The sequence below is a fragment of the Podarcis gaigeae genome (assembly GCF_964106915.1).
Source record: "Podarcis gaigeae genome assembly, chromosome: 3".
NCBI classification, from domain to species: Eukaryota; Metazoa; Chordata; class Lepidosauria; order Squamata; family Lacertidae; genus Podarcis; species Podarcis gaigeae.
Genome location: NC_139680.1, coordinates 36,996,409 through 37,014,147, shown reverse-complemented (window position 1 = coordinate 37,014,147; position 17,739 = coordinate 36,996,409). Strand labels below are relative to the sequence as shown.

Genomic DNA, 17,739 nt, shown 5'->3' with positions numbered 1-17,739 from the left:
ATGCAACCTCAGTAGAACAGGGACACTCAAGCCTGTTAATAATGACAAAGAATCTTGTGACTCCTCAAAGATTAACACATTTTATTGTGATGTAAGTGGCTAACAAACATTTCCCTTTGTAAATTTCATTCCTTGGGACCAACATATCTCCAGCTGTCTATTAAGAAGACATGTTGGATATGGACAATAAATGCTAATTAGCAAAATGAAATCCCTAAAAGAATAGCAAGCTCAGCTCTTGGGGAAGAAGAGGCAACAGATTTTGCATGTTCCATTTTCCAGGCTTGGAAAATGGAAATCTACATCTAAGTGTCAGTTCTTGAAATAGACCAGACGCTCTCTGTATTCTGGAAAGGTGTCTCTTTTCAAACTGTGTAAGCCTTTCTTCCAGCCTCCAGTGACATTTTCCATCTTGGCTTGAAATATTGCATAGGTAGAATCCCTAAAGCTACCTTAAACCAATGTTTAAGTTTCCTTTTTGGTTCTTTAGGGAGGGGTTTAGGGTGTCGCATGAATAGGCTGGGATGTGTGCTCACAGAGAGGGGGTGTTTCAAACAGTGAAATGGCTACTTGTTCATGCAAGAGGCTTTTTAAAAAAGTTCTTCTTCAGAACTCCCTCCCAGCTCTTGCTCTCACCTTACAGGGCTTGTTGTGTGATCAAACATGGGAGAGGAAAGAGTGGGAACATCTGAAATATCAAAGAGGAAGGGAAGGAAGCCAAGAGCTTGGATTCCCAACTGCTGGTTTTGCTGGAGCAGAGTTGGCACTGGCTTTCTTTGAATTATATATAGGTGTTGACTTAGCTAACTAGCTAGCTACAACTTTTTCATGGTTGTCCAAACCACAAATAGCTCGGCACTGTAGAACTCTTTATATTACAAACCCATGTCAGAGACGGCAGAGGCTCTTCAGAAATGGCAGGGAAGGGAAGGGGTGTCCTCTACTGCTCTCTGTTTTATATATTTCCCAAGAAACCTAACACAATTATCTACCATAATCTGGCCATTGTGGATGTGATGACAGTCTCAGACAGTCTCACCATTAGCTTCAATTGCTCCAGTTTGGCCCTTTTTTCCTCCTGTGACTTTTCATTAATTATGTTTCCTCTGGAGCCTTTTGCACCCCAACCCTAAATGAAATAAGTTTGGAAGTAAATACTATTAATTTCTATGAAGTTAAAATCCAAGGATATGACTCAATGTCCAAGGCTATTCAACAGCATGAAGGTTGGTTTTGGGTTTTGTAAGCTAAGGTGTTTTAATTGTTGTTTTGGAATGTAACCTGCAGTGGGACCGTCACAGGAAGGTTAGGCTGATAAACTGATAAATTAAATAATGGACATAGATGCCTGTGTCTGGTGTTTCTTGCAGGATTTCCACTTACATTCAATTCCAACACAAAGACTGACCTCTGCCCACCCACTAGGTTTCGCCAAGATGATCTACCAGGCAAGTATACTCTAATGATGTCTTCCAAATAAATTGTTTCAGACCTCTGTTTTGAAAACTTCATCCTTGCAGACGTAGCTATCTGTCTATTATCTTGCTTCCTTGTGTCAATTGTAATGTCCAAGATTTCTCACCACATTATTAAAAACAAGCTACATAAAAAACAAACGTTTTAATTTAATTTGAAACAGGTTTTTTTTTTTTAAATGAGTTAAAACAGCAGGGGAGTGCATATCAAAAGAGAGACCAAAGGGAAAACTCAGGCTAGGTTTTCAAGCTACATGATTGCTCAATGGAAGGTTTTTTTAAATGTGCATATTTGTTCCTTTAGGATATGACCTGATTTCACAGTTCCAACTTGATAAAGCTGCTTCCAGAGGCATCATCCAGCGTGTGGTGGGCTCCACAGCTTTACAAGTGGCTTACAAGTTAAGCACAAATGTAGACTTCAGGATCCCAACTAGGTAATCTATACTGTTGCTTTCATTATTTGTTTTTAAATCTATGTTTAAATGCACAACTCTCCCATTACTTAGCGGGGCAGAGTACCTTGCAAGATATAAATTGTGCCCTCCATCCCACAAATTACTTCCCTCTTTTGCTTCTGGGTGAAGCTACCCAAATTTATTGTGTACACCAGCTGTTTGCGTTGTGATGCATGCAAATAGCATCTGAATTCAGAGTGAAGTGCTTGTGCAGCTACTCTACATGCTGCGTTCTTTCCCAGTTGAGCCTTTCTGTTGTTTCCAGAGATTACCGAGAGTTAGTTCATATATGAATATTCATCAACTGAAGCCCACAGTATCAAGTCCCAACTTCCATGTGTGAAATAGCCCTCGTGGCCAGACAGACAGGGTCATATCACCCCATGCTGCCTCTAGCACAATAATTCCCAGTCAAGGAGCTTCAAACATTCAGCTGCAAGTAACTGAGTAGTAATTCTCTGAGTGATGAGATGTTGAGTACAGTACCTTACTATCTCATAAGACAGGTACTAACTTTTATGGGGAATATCTTACCCTTTTTTTTTTGTACAGACATCTGACAGGGTCACCCAAGCAAGCATTGCCCTGCAGCTTCTCCACCACTATTAAAACAGCAAAAGAAAAAAGACTACTGAATATGCATTTTCACTTATGCACTTAAACTAAATTCACTCCAGCCCCACCATTGATATTACACAGATTTGCAACTGCTTCTCAAGTACCCAACACACGTGATTGTGTGAACCGGTCAGTTGAAATCGGCGATATTCACAAATTAACAAGAGACCCAACACTGTTTTGCAGAAACTTCAGGAAGCCTGACGTTGGCAAACTCTCAACCGGCTACATTTGTCCTTGTTTCTCCAGCATTAAAAAATATATATAAAAAAATTAAAGAGAAATGATATGTTAGCATATAAAACAATTTATTAGGGCAAGATATATTCCCACCTTACAATGTGGAACATGTTAGAATCTTAAAACATTTCTGCCACAATTAGAATCTTTTGTGAGCTAGGGGAAAGAATGTGGCATGGTGGCTTACCAAGGTGCAACACAGAAGATTATATTTACAGGCATCAATTCCAGGTTCCCAAATTAATAGTGGGTGTTTAATCTGTGAGTGAATTGCAGAGGCCACCTTAGATGAGGCTGTAGCATATTTTACGCAACTTGCCTAGCCTGACTGTGAGTAATACAGCTCCTGCTAATAAAGCCGTTACACCTCAACGCCCTACACTATCGTTTATTCATATATGAAGCATGTAATTATTTTTAATATTAGTCTGGAGCACAACAGCAGCCAGCTATTATGCAGGAAATGGGCTAGCTTTCCTTTAATTTGTCTGGGTATGGTTGAAAGGACTCACTGTCTTTCCTTAAAGAATGCAGCAGTTTAAAGCAGTGGTTGAATCGTGTGCCACCTGGTGGCTTCAAGTAATTGCAGCGGTGCTGTTCACCAAAACCGGTGCTGAAAGAGCCACTCAGGGTTATTCTTCTGTTACAGATTTGCGTATAGGATGAAGCACATTGGTTTTGCAGTGCATTCCTCTATATATGCTATCCATTCTTAGCTTTGTTGTTATGGGCAGGGGTCACAGTCCTTCAGTGTTGTTAGTCCTACCCACCCACTCCCCCCAAAAAATTCAAACTCATTGTTGGTATTACATTGGGAATTGGATATCATGAACTAAAAGTCTAAGCTCAAGGGTGCCACAGAGCAAAGCAGGTGTGACAGCTTTGTCTCAAATATATCAGGTAGAGTACTAGACTATTTACAAGTGTTTTGTCATAAAAGGATCACTTTAAGAAGCTATACCTACCTAAGAAGCTATGACATATTTTGTTTCTATAAGTACCTTCTATTTTACTGGTTGGCAACCCTGCATTAATACGTAAGTCCTTTTGTTTTATATCTGTGATGGGTGTATGTATTTTCCATCTACACCCCACCCCATTTTTTAGATTTGCCATAGTCTCTCAACAGATAAAGCAGGATTGGAGGTGATCTGCTGAGTTAAAAGAGGACCGCAGGTGCTGTCAGTGCAGTGGAGGTCAGAGTGGTTGAACTATGCATCTATTCAAGCCCAGTGACATTATTTCCCCTTGACATCACTTCCTCTTCTTTTGCTAGGAGGAAGACCGAAGTGTGTGTGTGTTTGTGTGTGTGTGTATTTAATGAGTTCAGAGAAGCACATGTAGCTCAGCAGTAGCTGGGAGGACACCATGTTGTCAACCCTGGTGTTACTTTTCATTTATTGCTAAAATCAACACCAAATATTCATAACAAATTTGGATGCTTTTCATCTTTTTTGAGTCAGTGGCTGAGATCATTTCTTTGTAATCATGTTCACAATAAGGAACATTGCATTAGATACAAAGATAAAAAGCATTAAGGCTGAAATTCTATGCATACTTAACCTGGTAGTAAAGACTGAAATCACTGGGTGATGATTTGTAGGACTGGACTGTGTAAGCATATAGTAATATATTCCCTGCTGTGCAATGAAGAGGCTGCATCTCTCACACCCAGAGAGCCATATATAACAATACTATCTTGGTTTGGGGTTTATGCTATGAGTTTTTAAGTATAAAAGGAAAAGCTAAAGGAGCTCTGCTTATCCTCTGAATGTACAGACAGCAAGAGCAGAGTGATGTTGCTCAAATTATTTAGTACTTGAGGTCTTGGCTGTTGGTAGATATTTCCTCCCAGGGTGGAAAGGCAGTGCCAGATGTTGAATAGCTGATCGTGCAACAGTAATAGGGATGCACCCACTGGTTCCTCTGTCAGCATGTCTTTTTGCTGCCTCATGGCATTATTGCAAGCAATTAACAATTTAAGAACACATAAGTTCAAGAAACACCTGTTTCCAGACTTCGGAAAACTGCTGAGGCATCACTGGGTCTGGATTTTCAAGATGCATATTTAAAACTGTTGAAATGCCACCTCACTTCTCTACCACCTCTATAACAGATCCAGCAGCATCTACCATATTAGGATTACTGAGCATGTTAGGTTCCCCCACCCCAAGTGTGACTTTAGTGGAGATGGGTAAAAAAACAAAAGTAGAAGAAAAGGATTCAATGTGTCAAAGTGGACCTTATATATATATTTTTTTGGGGGTGGTGGTGGTCTTTGTTCATAAAAGTAGACCATACCCCTCATGTGCCTCCATGGTTAATGAATTAAAGATCCCCCTTATGTATATCCTTTAGATGGCATATTAAAAATATTCTAGCAAATATTATAAAAATGTGTCTGCGACTGCAGCACCAGCTAAGCTATTCCCCCCCCACCCCCCGAGCATGCAAACTCTATATTGTTTGGCAAGGCTCCTTTAAGGGATGAAGGAAATTTCAGTGGTTCCTATTTGCATATCTCCAAGGAAACCTTGGAAACTAATGTAAGAATAAAAACGAAAGGATTATCAGTTTTGTTTCAGCAATTTTTCCTCTTCTCAGTGAATAGCACAAAGTGAATTCTTTATCACTGTCTCTCTTTTCCCCCAGCAATTCAATGTTCACTTTGAATTGCAATTATTTACCATCCATATTTTATTATTATTTATCCTATGTTTATTATTTATTTAACCCTCCCCTCCCCAAGGAGCATAAGCTGATTGTCCTGTTTCATTGTTGGATTTCTTCATTTTGGGCACTGTGTTATAATAGCTACTGCTCAAGAGACCTCAGTTCATATCCTTCCTCTGTTGTTAAGTTCCCTACGTAGGTTTGGCCAGAAACTAAGCTACCTATATCACAGGATAATAGTGAGGAATAGAGTAGTGGGATAATGTGCACTACTCTTGCAAGGAAGATGGGTTGTAAATGTAACAATGTTTTACCAGAGTTTATCAGCTCACATTTGCCACACTACCACAATGCTAATTAAAGTGATCTGAGAGCCAGCATTGTACAGGTGGATTGAGGATTCAGATTTTTTGAGGCTTTAAAGCCATTGATAATGGTTCTGGAGACTTTATAGGCAGCAAACGTATACAATTTATGACAAGTCAGTCACATGATCCTTTCAGCATTGATGGCACTTGACCCAAGCACACTCAGATAACATTTCCACCATGTAATAAACTGGCCTTAATTGTTGCTTTGAAACTGGGGAATATTTATGGTGGATTTAATAGGTCTATCATCATGGTTGTAAATAAAAATAATTGCTGTTGTTTAGCATCACCATCATTTAGCTTATGTCCGTCCTTTGAGTAATAGCATAAACACATATAATTAAATTAAATTAAATTAAATTAATTAAAACAGGTAAGAAGGGAACAGGAAGTGGAAATGAACAGAAAAGGAACCAGTAGGGAAAGCTGTAAAAGCATCTGGAGTTTTTTTTTACTATAAATAATAATAATAATAATAATAATAATAATAATAATAATAGGCTTCAATCATTTTTTAAAGGTGAGGAAGGAAGAACAATATGAGAAAACAGTCAGTTCTTCACTTGACAGCTCTGCCATAGGCTATGTATATTTAAAGCACATTCAGAATACACACACACACCAAGAATCCTGGCAACTGTAATTTACCCCTCACAGCCCCACAGTTCCCAGCACCCTTAACAACATGCAATTCCCAGCATAGTTTGAGGTGGGGAAAACAACGCTTTAAATATATGCTGTTTATGCAACTATAGTATGCACCAATTGTTGCCTGCTGACATAACACATTATGGTCAAATATTCAAACAGCGAGTGGAGCCTGAGTGCAGATCCACCCAGCAAAGCTAAGACTGCAGGAGCAGGTCTCAAATATAGTCAGGCAGGAACACTTCTCGGTAGTGGCACACGCCCTGTGGAACGCCCTCCCACCAGATGTCAAAGAGAAAAATAACTACCAAACTTTTAGAAGACATCTGAAGGCAGCCCTGTTTAGGGAAGCTTTTAATGTTTAATAGGTTATTGTATTTTAGTGTTTTGTTGGAAGCCGCCCAGAGTGGCTGGGGAAACCCAGCCAGATGGGTGGGGTATAAGTAAATTATTATTATTATTATTATTATTATTATTATTATTATTATTATTATTGCTTTAATCATGTGTCCATGAATTCAGTAACGTAACTTTACTGGCAGCAAATGCATAGAAAGTTTTAAATGTGGTCACCGTTGCCTAAATAGGATTGCTATTGATCTGGATTGATTTGGTTTAGGTCACCTCACTGTTACTGGCTAAAAGGTCGTAAGCATGATGCCTTGTCTTGAGTTGTTTGTGACATAGGAAGAGCTAATATTTTTGAGTCACAATTCCTTTGACCAGCAGTAAAGAGCTGATGACTCAGACTGGGACAAAACTACTAGTGGGAGGATGCTGCCCTGAGGTGGTCAACTCTTATAAAATCATAGAATTGTAGAGTTGGAAGGTACCATGAGGGTCATCTCATCCAACCCTTTGCAATGCAGGAATTTGTTGTCCAATGTGGGGCTCGAACCCTGAGATTAAGGGTCTCATGCTCTACTGAATGAGTAATCTTTCCATTTTGACAGTTCATCCCAAGTGCTAAATCAGATGAGCAAATAAACAACAACAAGCCTGATTTACTTTGATCCTATACAGGTCTTTGTATCCTAATGGATTACCTAATGAATATTCCATTCTAACGACTTTTCGAATGGCTGGAACTACTCTTCAGAAGTATTGGAGCGTTTGGCAGGTTCTAGACTCTTCTGGAAGAGAGCAAGTTGGATTGAAGTTTAATGGGCAAGCCAAGTCTCTTGAGTACTCATATAAAGGGATTGATGGAAGTCTCCAGACAGCAACGTTTCTGGATTTGCCGTATCTCTTTGATTCCCAGTGGCATAAGGTTATGGTTGGCATAGAAAGGAGTGCTGTCACTCTTTATGTTGACTGTACTCAGATCCAGACTTTAGCCATAAAACCAAGAGGAAAGATCAACGTTGATGGCTTTACCACACTGGGAAAACTGAAAGATAATCCTCAAATTTCAGTTCCGGTAAGTTTTAAACATTTACATTTACAAAGAAAGTATTTCCTTTAGCTTTCCTTGACTTTTTTGTGGGGCAGGGTGGAGGGATAGGTGTAGGTTGGCATCACAATATATATTTTTCAAACGGGGCAGGAAGATACAGCCCTGCAATTTTGATATTATAGGGAAGCGTTGATTATCTTTTAACAAGCTTTAAATTAGAAAACCTTATTATAGTCATATATCTGGAAAGTTGCTTGTACTGATCCTTTAAGAACCCTGTAGATACTGGGGAAGGAGCAGGGGGACAATTCTGAAAACAATAGATAATTTAATAAACCAGATTATAATGGATTGTTGATTTAATGTTCTGCCAAAGAATTAAGTACAAGACTTACCTCAACTCATTACAAAACATAATTAAAAGCTACCAAACCTTTACACATTTGCAGTGAACGTGACCATCTTTAAACTTTATTATGATTAAGCAGCTTATAAGAATTAATTGTGTTCTTGGTGACATTAAAAGTTCAATTGATTTATGTGGGGGTATCCATTGAAAGTAATATTTATTATATTTGAGCTATAGTCCTGTTAATTTCAAAACCTCAGGGTAGAAATGACATTATCTTAGCCTTCTTTCTGCAATGGTCACCACAGAACATGACCACACACACACACAACCTCACATTTCATGGAATAAAATCACTACTTGGTATTGAAATCCTGTAACCGCAGTAGGGCCAGAGCTTCAGAATCTTCACACGTAGTCAGACCTCCTTGCTTATGACATCACAATGCAGAAGCAATAATTGCTTTGCATGAGAAAACTGTTACTAAATTATTCTGATCATAGTAATTTTTGAAGTCCTTTCTTCTCTGTTCCTCCGCCAAGAAAGTTAGTATTCAGGAACCTCAGCTGTGACACTGTATAATGAGCATATTTATTTTCAGAGAGGAATTGTGATTGGTGTGAAGTATGTAAGTAAGTGTGAAGTACCTACCGTCTATGACAGATAGAAAATAATTTGTACCATGAAGATGTGGAAATTCCTCTTTTGGATAATGAGTCATGCTGCACTTTTATTTCCAAAAAAAGGTGTTTTGTTCCATAGAAAGCAAATAGAGGCATTAAAAGAATGCACACATGTAAGGCCCTTTTTATTTATTAATTCACCCCTATTTTACTAAATTTGTACTGTCAGTAATTAGGATTAATGATATTTTCTATCTTGTTTCTAGTACAGTGGTACCTCGGTTTACATACACTTCAGGTTACAGACTCCGCTAACGCAGAAATAGTACCTTGGGTTAAGAACTTTGTTTCAGGATAAGAACAAAAATCGCGCAGCGGCGGCGCGGCAGCAGCAGGAGGCCCCATTAGCTAAAGTGGTGCTGCTGTTGTGCCACTGTCACACGATTTCTGTTCTCATTCTGAGGTAAAGTTCTTAAACCGAGGTACTACTTCCGCGTTAGCAGAGTCTGTAACCCAAGGTGTTTGTAACCCGAGGTACCACTCTATGTGTTGAACTGCCTGTTTTGTGGTGTTTGCCCATGACTCAGCTAAACTGTGCTGAGAGGTGAGATTGGGGGCGGGGAGCACAATGGGATCCAAAGAGTTTTCAGAGTGTCGTGTTAGAATGCTGAGGAGTACAGTATCTGCTGCTGAAGGTCTCTTTTAGCTGTTGAAAAATTACAAGGCAAAACAGAGCCACGTGGTTCTGTCTCAATTGAATTCCATTTTAGATGTACTAGGGCACAGTTCTGCTGCTGTAGCTTACAGCACCCACTTAGAATTGGGCTGCCCATCCTGTCTAAACTTATTTGCTCCATTAATATTCTTATTACCTGTCTGCAGATGAAGGAAATTGCTCTTGTGTTATTGCATTTTGATTAGACTCCTACATGAATTGACCATAATGGGCCTAAACTGGCACGTAGCCAGGGACTTTGGCTTAAATGATTTGTTGGCTGCGGCAATTATTCTTCCCACATGCTTCCAAAGGCTTTGCTCACTGCTGGCTGACAGCCTTTTGTTATATTCCCTCTGCCTTTTTGGAAGCATTCGTCTCTGTAGAGCTGTCCTTATTCATTCTTTGAGGTTTGTAACAAGGGGATATTCACTCCAGGATAAATAGGTTGAGAGCTGCAGACATCACATCCTGTTTCATGAAATGCACCGACTACTCCACTTGAAAACACTGACCTCCATTACACTGACCACAAGTCTTATTTACATAAAGGAAACTATCAGGTGGCTACATCTTTTGCTTATTGACAGGCGTAAGAACTGTGGACACCCTTGGATTCAGCCGAATCACCCACTAGATGGCAATATAACCAGTGATGCCTACAAGTTGATTACCTGCATAGGGAATTCAAATGATGGTTGAAAAAGTTTAATTTTCAGGTTCTAAGCATTAGGGATGGGGCGGGGGGGGGGGGAAGGTGCAAATCAGTATTTCTGTACATTGTGGTCTTTTCTGTAATGTATTACAGTAATATATCTGCATTTATATACACACATTACCATAGCATGTGCAGTTTTAAAATACACATTGCTTAGCTGATGAACTGCATATATCCTTCACCCAGTACCTGGGCTTCCTGGCATTAATTTCCACATTTGTATTAACTTCTGTTAAGATTTACATTGACACTTAGCTACGATTAATGCTAATCAAGACTTGCTGTTTCTAACTAGGTTAGAAACGTTTTGAAGTTGGTTTGCAGACTTTGGTTAAGGGTGTAAACCCTGGTTAGTGTTGTTGACATTGCTGAAGCAAACAGAAGATCCATGCCTGAGAGGGGAGGGCCTGGGGAGAAGGAGCACATGGTTTCACACCCTGTACGTGAACCTTCCACCATAGTTAAGAGATGGGTTGCATTATTTATACACTGGCCCACCATATTATGCAAACCAGCTCATCCAAAGCATAGGTGTCAAGAGTAATTAAAAATAATAGTTAAAGGTAGCTTGGTTTGCAGATGATTATAAAAATAATGGAATTAAGCAGATCCTAGGGATCATTAATAAATCCATGCTAAATTGCTTGTATCACATCCTTATAATCTTATAATACCAGCATGGAAAGTCAGGGAACACATTCCCTTGATTGTTTGCCTGTCTGGTGGTTTCTGAGAACAAAGAGAGTTTCTTGGCAGATTTAATGATATAAAACTAACAGCTAGATGTAAACTAAAACCCTGATCTGAAACACGCTTGGAGGTTTCTGTTCAATGGCAGGTCCACGTAATTTGCAATCAGTTATGCATGTGAAATGTGCAGTAAGGATGTAAGAGAGATGATAACACTAGGAAAGCAAATGTACTTGAAATACTGGAAACCTAGAAACTCCAGAATAGGGAGAGAAAATGAAACCGTAATCACTTATAATGATTATAAGAGGCAGGAGATAATTTGTGAAATGCCCCAGAGAAATGCAAAAGCATATTTGGGAATAAAGGTGATTTTGCATATTATCTTAGAGGAGTTCACTTAAAAGTCTCATTGATTGTATGAATAATGTAGAAATAAGTTTGTACTAGTTAGAGAATATGGCAAAATACTATGGTTCTTAGACTCAAATGGGTAAGGGCATTAGCTCAGCAACAGGCAGGTTTGAATATAGGAAATGAGATGACATGATGTATAGAAGAGGAAGTCAAGAAGTTATGGAATGTTGTGCACAGAAAGATTTTAGGAACATAGATAATATCAACAAAATGATCCATATTGGAAAAACACGGGTCAAAACAAGGAAACCATGGGTGCTGCAGGCTTATACTCTGTCCCCAAAGCATTCAAGAAAAATAGTTCTGTGATTCTCAGCCTTTCTTAGTGTTGTGACCTGATCTAATACAATATTTTCAAAAGATCTTGTAGAATCAGAAAAAGGGTGATTTAGCAACAGAAATGGCCCTTTCCTTGAAAAGGAATACTATGAGTTTGCATTGGAATATTCTTCTGAGTAGATAGCACCATACAACTGATGTACCATGCAGAAAATTACATTAATAGGTGAACCTGTTAATAGGTGGAAATGACCCCTCTGTGTTTTGGTTCAGCAGTTGACTCTGGTTTTCAGTCTGTAAATATTTCCCCCCACTAATATGCAAACATTCAAATGTACCATTTGTAAACCTCACAAAGAGAAGTGTTTGATATCTTGGCCATTTCAAAGGAACATTGCAAAAAAAATGTTTTAAGAGCATTGTAGTGTACACAGGAGTCAAGTCTACATGATTCTGTATTCCTTTGCAGTCTGTTCTTTTACCTCACTAGGATCCCCCCCCCTTAAATTCAAACTTCTGGAAGAAAAAGAACCAACAAATGTTAATTTAAAAGCAAAACCAAATATTACCCTTTTCTTAATCTGAGCAGCACAACTGGAATTTGACTAAGAACCAGTGAGGGTCTCTTTATAAAGATCTGAGTTCAAATCCCTTCTGTCCAAGAAAAGTAATGTAAAACATTTTGAAGGGGTCTATTCAGAAATAGACATGTTGTTCCAGCACAGCTGACACACACAAAAGCCTTTCACCTCTTGAACAGATGTAGAATGGTAAAGTTACAAATTTCCTTTCATAAAGGACTATACGTTTCTGTTTTATCCCTTCATTAAACATACTAACGGACACAGATTAGTTAAATGATGCATTCCTTATAGAAAAGACTATATCTGTAATTTGTCCCTCCATTAAACATACGAATAAACACAGGTATGAGAAAGCAATTTAAGGATTTAATTCATCAGAATTTGTTATATGAATGCAGTTCACACACAGCAGGGTTCTCTTGGGATGTCTTCACAGAATATAGATATACTGTGCTAGTACCCCTTTGCCCATCTGTTTATTCATATGCTAATACGTCCAGGACAAGTAACTTCTACATGCAGTACTTTTTTGTTTGGCCATTTTGATGGGGTCCCTAAAGACAACTGTATAAATAAACCCTTGGTTTAATGCATTCTAGGGGCCATTCAGAAGTTTTGCACATTCCTGTGGCCACTTGGAAGGAATGCATTCTGGTCACATTTTGGCGTCATTCTTTTTTTAGCATGGTAATCCACGGCTCTAAACTGGTGTGATGCAGAGACATTTTGCGTTCAAATATCTGGGGACAGTTTGCTTATCCATCAAGCGCTCTTTGAGTAATCGCTCTGCCAGCCTCCATTTCCACCCACAGAATGGAGGCAATTACTACCTACCTCACAAGTTTGTGAGGATCGAAGGGATGAGGCAATGCTGCTATCTGTATCCAGCCTTCAGGAAAGGGAAGGCTTGGAAATCAATGAAATAATCATCCAACACTTAAAAGGATGTTAAAGGTTAGTGAGTTAGAATGGTGCTGTTGCTAAACCACTATGAAAAGGTAAACCACCTTCCCTGTTTCTGTCCTAGTTTGAGATCCAGTGGATGATGATTCATTGTGACCCTCAACGACCCCAGAGAGAAACTTGCGGTGAACTTACAGCTCGGAGTTCGGTAAGATTGTAGTGTAAGGTCTGTGCTTGGGCTGTGTACACACCAGCATCTTAAAATGCAGCTAGGTCATTCTTTTTCTCAATTTGGATCAGAGCTGGTTTGGGGGGAAATGCATAAGAACACAGTGTTTCACAAAAAAAGACAGGCTAGATTATAGACTGTGTACTTCACGTGTACACTGCTTCCCAAACAAGTGGGTGTGCACTGATTGCAGAGTACATGGGAGTTTGTACACAGCCTTAGTTTTAGAACATTGGGGGATTCAAAGTGCCTTCATGCATTTCCTTTCTAGTGATATATTATAACGGGCTGGGGAAAATAATTGCAATAATCTTTGCCTGATCATTCTGCTCAAAGCATAGATCAAGCCAAAAGTTGCTGGAAGATGCAGGCTGCTGGCTGCAGGGCAAAGGGTTAAAAAGCCAGTGTCATTCAATCCCTCCTTTCTAGCCATCAGGTTTCCTCCAATCTCTGTTACCCTCCTCCACAGCCATTCATTAGCAGAATAACTGTGCCTATTGCAGACTGTGCCTTTCTAGGTGTTCTGGAGGGGTCCTTCTGGGGGTGATTTTTTAACATCCTAAAATCCATCTGAGGCAATCAGAGACAAGTCCATGGCTCTCAGTGTTCCAGGCAAGAGGTTTTCCTGCCTCCTTGGGGTTTTCCTGCAAGTCATTTGCCTTTGCCTTTCTCAAGTAAGTTTTGCCTGACTTTTTCTTGTTCTTTTCAGATAAGCCAGACAGCCGTCAAGGTAAGTTTTAAAGTCAGGATGCTTGCCCAGTGCAGAGGATAAAGTGCTTCTATATGCTCCCTGTTCTGATCTATCAGCACTCTGCTTCACCCCCCCTTCCCTCTTTGTTTGGCAATCAAACGAACTGCTAATATGCATTTCTGTAATTATGCTATTATGTTGGAAAATATGCAGAAATTGTTGTGACCTGCTGGTGAACTTCCCTGCATCATTTATTTGGCAGGCCGCTTTTAAGAAACATGATGCTTGAATAGATGAAGGTTTGGTTCTACAAGGCAGTACTTATTTCCTTTACCCTAGATCAGACTGCTTTGCAAAGGTACCATTTAAGCAGAACACAATTTCTGTAAGTTCTGGCTTCAGTAGTGCCTCTTCCTTTGGCCTATGCAGTGATTGAACAGTCCACCCCTCATCCCATGTTGAAATCTGGCACCCCTGCCTCTTGAATGTAATTTTTAGCTCAATCGAATACTTTTTATTCAGTTCAGTGCAATGGGTCAGGTCAGGAGTAAGGTATGTGAATTGAGGTTCCATGGAAATCCGTGGAACAAGTTAGTCACCATTTAATCCCGTAGATTTCATTGTAACCTAAGTTCATCGAACTTGGTCTGGATCCAACTCAATAGGTGATTATGGATGCCCATGAAGAATTAATATGGATACGTTTCCCCTTCTTTAAGCAATCTTTTCAAAAGCAAGAATCGGCATCATCAAAAGAGTGGCAAATGTAGGATCTTTTATTTGTGTTATATATATGAAGTGGGGATTCCAATCTGTGTCAGCCATTGTGAGTATGGAACCAAGCAGAGGTGGTAGTTATTTTGGATGATTCTACATAAATGGTACATCATTTTAATGATTATGGTTTTACAGATCTTAGCCATGTTTTATCTATTACTTATGAACATCTTTACAGAGAAAATGAAAAGTGTCATTGGTGCCCAAAAAACTCACTGGTTTAGCATAGCAAGGATAAGCTGCTTTTCGGCAGTCTGTCTGAGGAAAAGCAGTCTTTTTAAAAATGCTGTCTGAGAAGGCAGGAAACACAAGAATTATGTCTAGAACTGGCATTCTCACAGCCTGAAACTGCCTGGCAAATCGGTTCCCCTGCTTTTAGTGTCAGTAGTTCACCTTCTCTGCAAGAGGTGTGAGGGGAGCGAAAGGGGCCTGCTTAAAGGTTTGCTTCACAAAGCACCTATTGTGAAGTTAACGTTGCCTGGCAGTTGGAATTTAGTCATAAAAAGAAAACTGTGGAGTATGTTGTAGAACCTGAGGGCCCTCCCCAAAACTATTTTGGGGGAATATGAGGCACACACTGAAGTTTCACATAGAAAGCAACATATCTGAAAGGGATTTAGGAAGGTTTTGTTTTTTTAAAAAAGTGGGGGGAAGTAGGTCCTATTTTTAGAAAAAAACTCTTACAGAAGACAACATATTATACACAGGACCATGATGGGAGGTTTTTGAAACCTTCGTCATACACACCTTTTAGAATATGAATATGGATCTGTAGGGATAATGGTGATCTCTCTTGGTAAGGTAAAACATAGTGGATCCTGGGGGTTACTTGCAGAGGTCAGTTTATTTCCTCTCAAAGTTTATTATTATTATTATTATTATTATTATTATTATTATTATTTACAAAGGAAGGAAATTGGTGGACATCTGATCCAAAGAGCACTGTTTTATTACATTTTATCACTGGTGTAGTCATGGTTGGGAAATCGACTCTTCTCTTCAGAATGTATGGGGGATGTATGCTATATGCACACACACCTCCTAGGGATCTCTGGAAAAAACCCACACAAATGCACTAAACACAGTGATGGGCAGAATGATACATTTTAATCTCTAAGTCCCAGATTTACAGCATGTGACTGCCTCCGTCTTGAATTGTAGATTAACATAGAGTGTGGTCAAAGTGTTGGGATTTAAAGAGTCCTAATGAAAAATGGAACACAATTTAGTTAAAGTTATCTGGGCACCGGGACAGGAAGCTGAACTCTGGTCATGGATCCTGAGACTCCTTGGATTAGATAATCCCCTCGGGGTCCCTTCTAACTCTACGATTCTGTGAATCTGTGGTGGCCCTTAACTGCTGGCTCTCAACTTCTACTCCTTCCCCCTATTTCTGGTATGATTTCTATGCCTCCCTGCTCCACTGTCTTAAGTGCTCTTTTATTTCTTGCCAGAGAGGCCCCCCAGGTCCACAAGGCCCCCCAGGTCCGCCAGGCCCCCCAGGAGTTCCTGGCATCGACGGCATCGACGTAAGTTTATTTTGTGCATAAAGCTGGACTGTCATCCCTGCTCGAGGAATTCCTCCCTGTAGCTGTCCCTCTGAGTATACAGTATTGAGCATGTGACACTTGAGTACGTCAACTCTCCATAACCCACTGCTAGCCGGCGGAAGGAATTAGTTCCCGGGATTTTGTGCCAAGAATCCTAAATGTGCATTCCAAGACTCATTTCATGAGGGGGGTGCTAGTGGCTTGAAGTAAATTGGCATATATAATGTGTTTCTTTTAAATTGCATTAGGGGCTGTGTTTGATTAGTATTTATAACAGCGATTCTGCAGTCCTAGCAATCGGGGATTTCTTCTAAGAATATCTGAATAAAGCGTTTGCATATGGAAATGTGACAGATTTAAAAAGTATCCTTACTTTGCTGTTTTTCTCTTCTATTCCTCTAGGGGGACAGAGGTCCTAATGGGCCCGTGGGCCCTGCGGTAAGTGGCTGATAGCTCTCGCCATGCTTTTATCAAAGGATGCACAGGTATCTCCTCTCTTCTAATGCCTTAATTTTTCCCCATCTCCAATGCATTCCTGCAGGGCCCAGATGGAGAACCAGGTAGACCAGGTGTCCCTGGATTGCCAGGAATACCTGGGGCTGATGTGAGTAGATTTTCTTCTTCTTTGGGGCTAGGCAGAACCTCTCTCTGTGAGATGTTGCTACCAACCTGAAAAGCCTCTGGTTGTAATAGCAAGCCAGGGCATTTAGCCTGAGCAGGATATTTCCAAGTCGAGAGACGGTCCCTTCTGGAGCAGAGGCAGACGGGCTGGGCGTTTCTAGGGGAGTGGCAGGGGAATGAGCAAAGCAGCTGATGCACTAAGCTTCTGGGAGAGGATTCATTCCTCCCAGAATTCCTTTGAATTCAATCAGGAAAAGTACTACATGCTGCAGCTGCCCTCCTTGTTTAGGGCAGGGCATAGCAGTAGGAAAAGGAATGCAAGGCAGGGATCCAGAGGTTGCTTGGGTTGAATCAGCACCTGGCTCTGATCCATCTTTCCCCTGCCCAATGACAGTTTTGCAACTTGTTAGGACAGATTTCTGAGAGATGCTGGGACTGTCGATAAATTAGGAGATGTATTGCACTTAACAAGGCCCCAAAGCCAGGTTTTGTGTGTTCCTACACCTCATAATATTTTGTCTGAGAAAGCAAGATAATATTTCTGAGGTTTGTTCCCCACTTTACATTCCCACCTTTCAAATGGGGTTTCTGATTTTTTTAGAAGGAACATTAGCAGATGAATAATTTCTTCCAAAACAATGGCAGAGATAAAGGGGGTTAATTAATTGTACACCTGGTTATTGTGAGCTCATGAGAGTGAGCTTTGAGCTTGT

At 40.0% G+C, this 17,739-nt stretch overlaps 1 protein-coding gene across 6 annotated transcripts in view; it reads left to right on the top strand.

The window, feature by feature from the left end:
- The window catches only part of COL9A1 (collagen type IX alpha 1 chain), a 93,152-nt gene that overhangs the window by 31,674 nt on the left and 43,739 nt on the right, over positions 1–17,739 (top strand). For 2 of the 6 annotated variants that reach the window (XM_083730156.1, XM_083730155.1), the window contains exons 3-10: positions 1,371–1,448; positions 1,780–1,912; positions 7,507–7,903; positions 13,283–13,366; positions 14,097–14,117; positions 16,310–16,384; positions 16,808–16,843; positions 16,947–17,009. In XM_083730156.1, coding sequence (XP_083586282.1) covers positions 7,562–7,903; positions 13,283–13,366; positions 14,097–14,117; positions 16,310–16,384; positions 16,808–16,843; positions 16,947–17,009 — 621 coding nt within the window. In that variant the 5' untranslated portion in view covers positions 1,371–1,448; positions 1,780–1,912; positions 7,507–7,561. Of the gene's footprint in view, positions 1–1,370; positions 1,449–1,779; positions 1,913–7,506; positions 7,904–8,290; positions 8,862–8,896; positions 9,026–13,282; positions 13,367–13,822; positions 14,062–14,096; positions 14,118–16,309; positions 16,385–16,807; positions 16,844–16,946; positions 17,010–17,739 lie in introns of those variants that run through there. The other 4 variants (XM_083730159.1, XM_083730158.1, XM_083730157.1 and 1 more) reach the window with 4 other exon arrangements.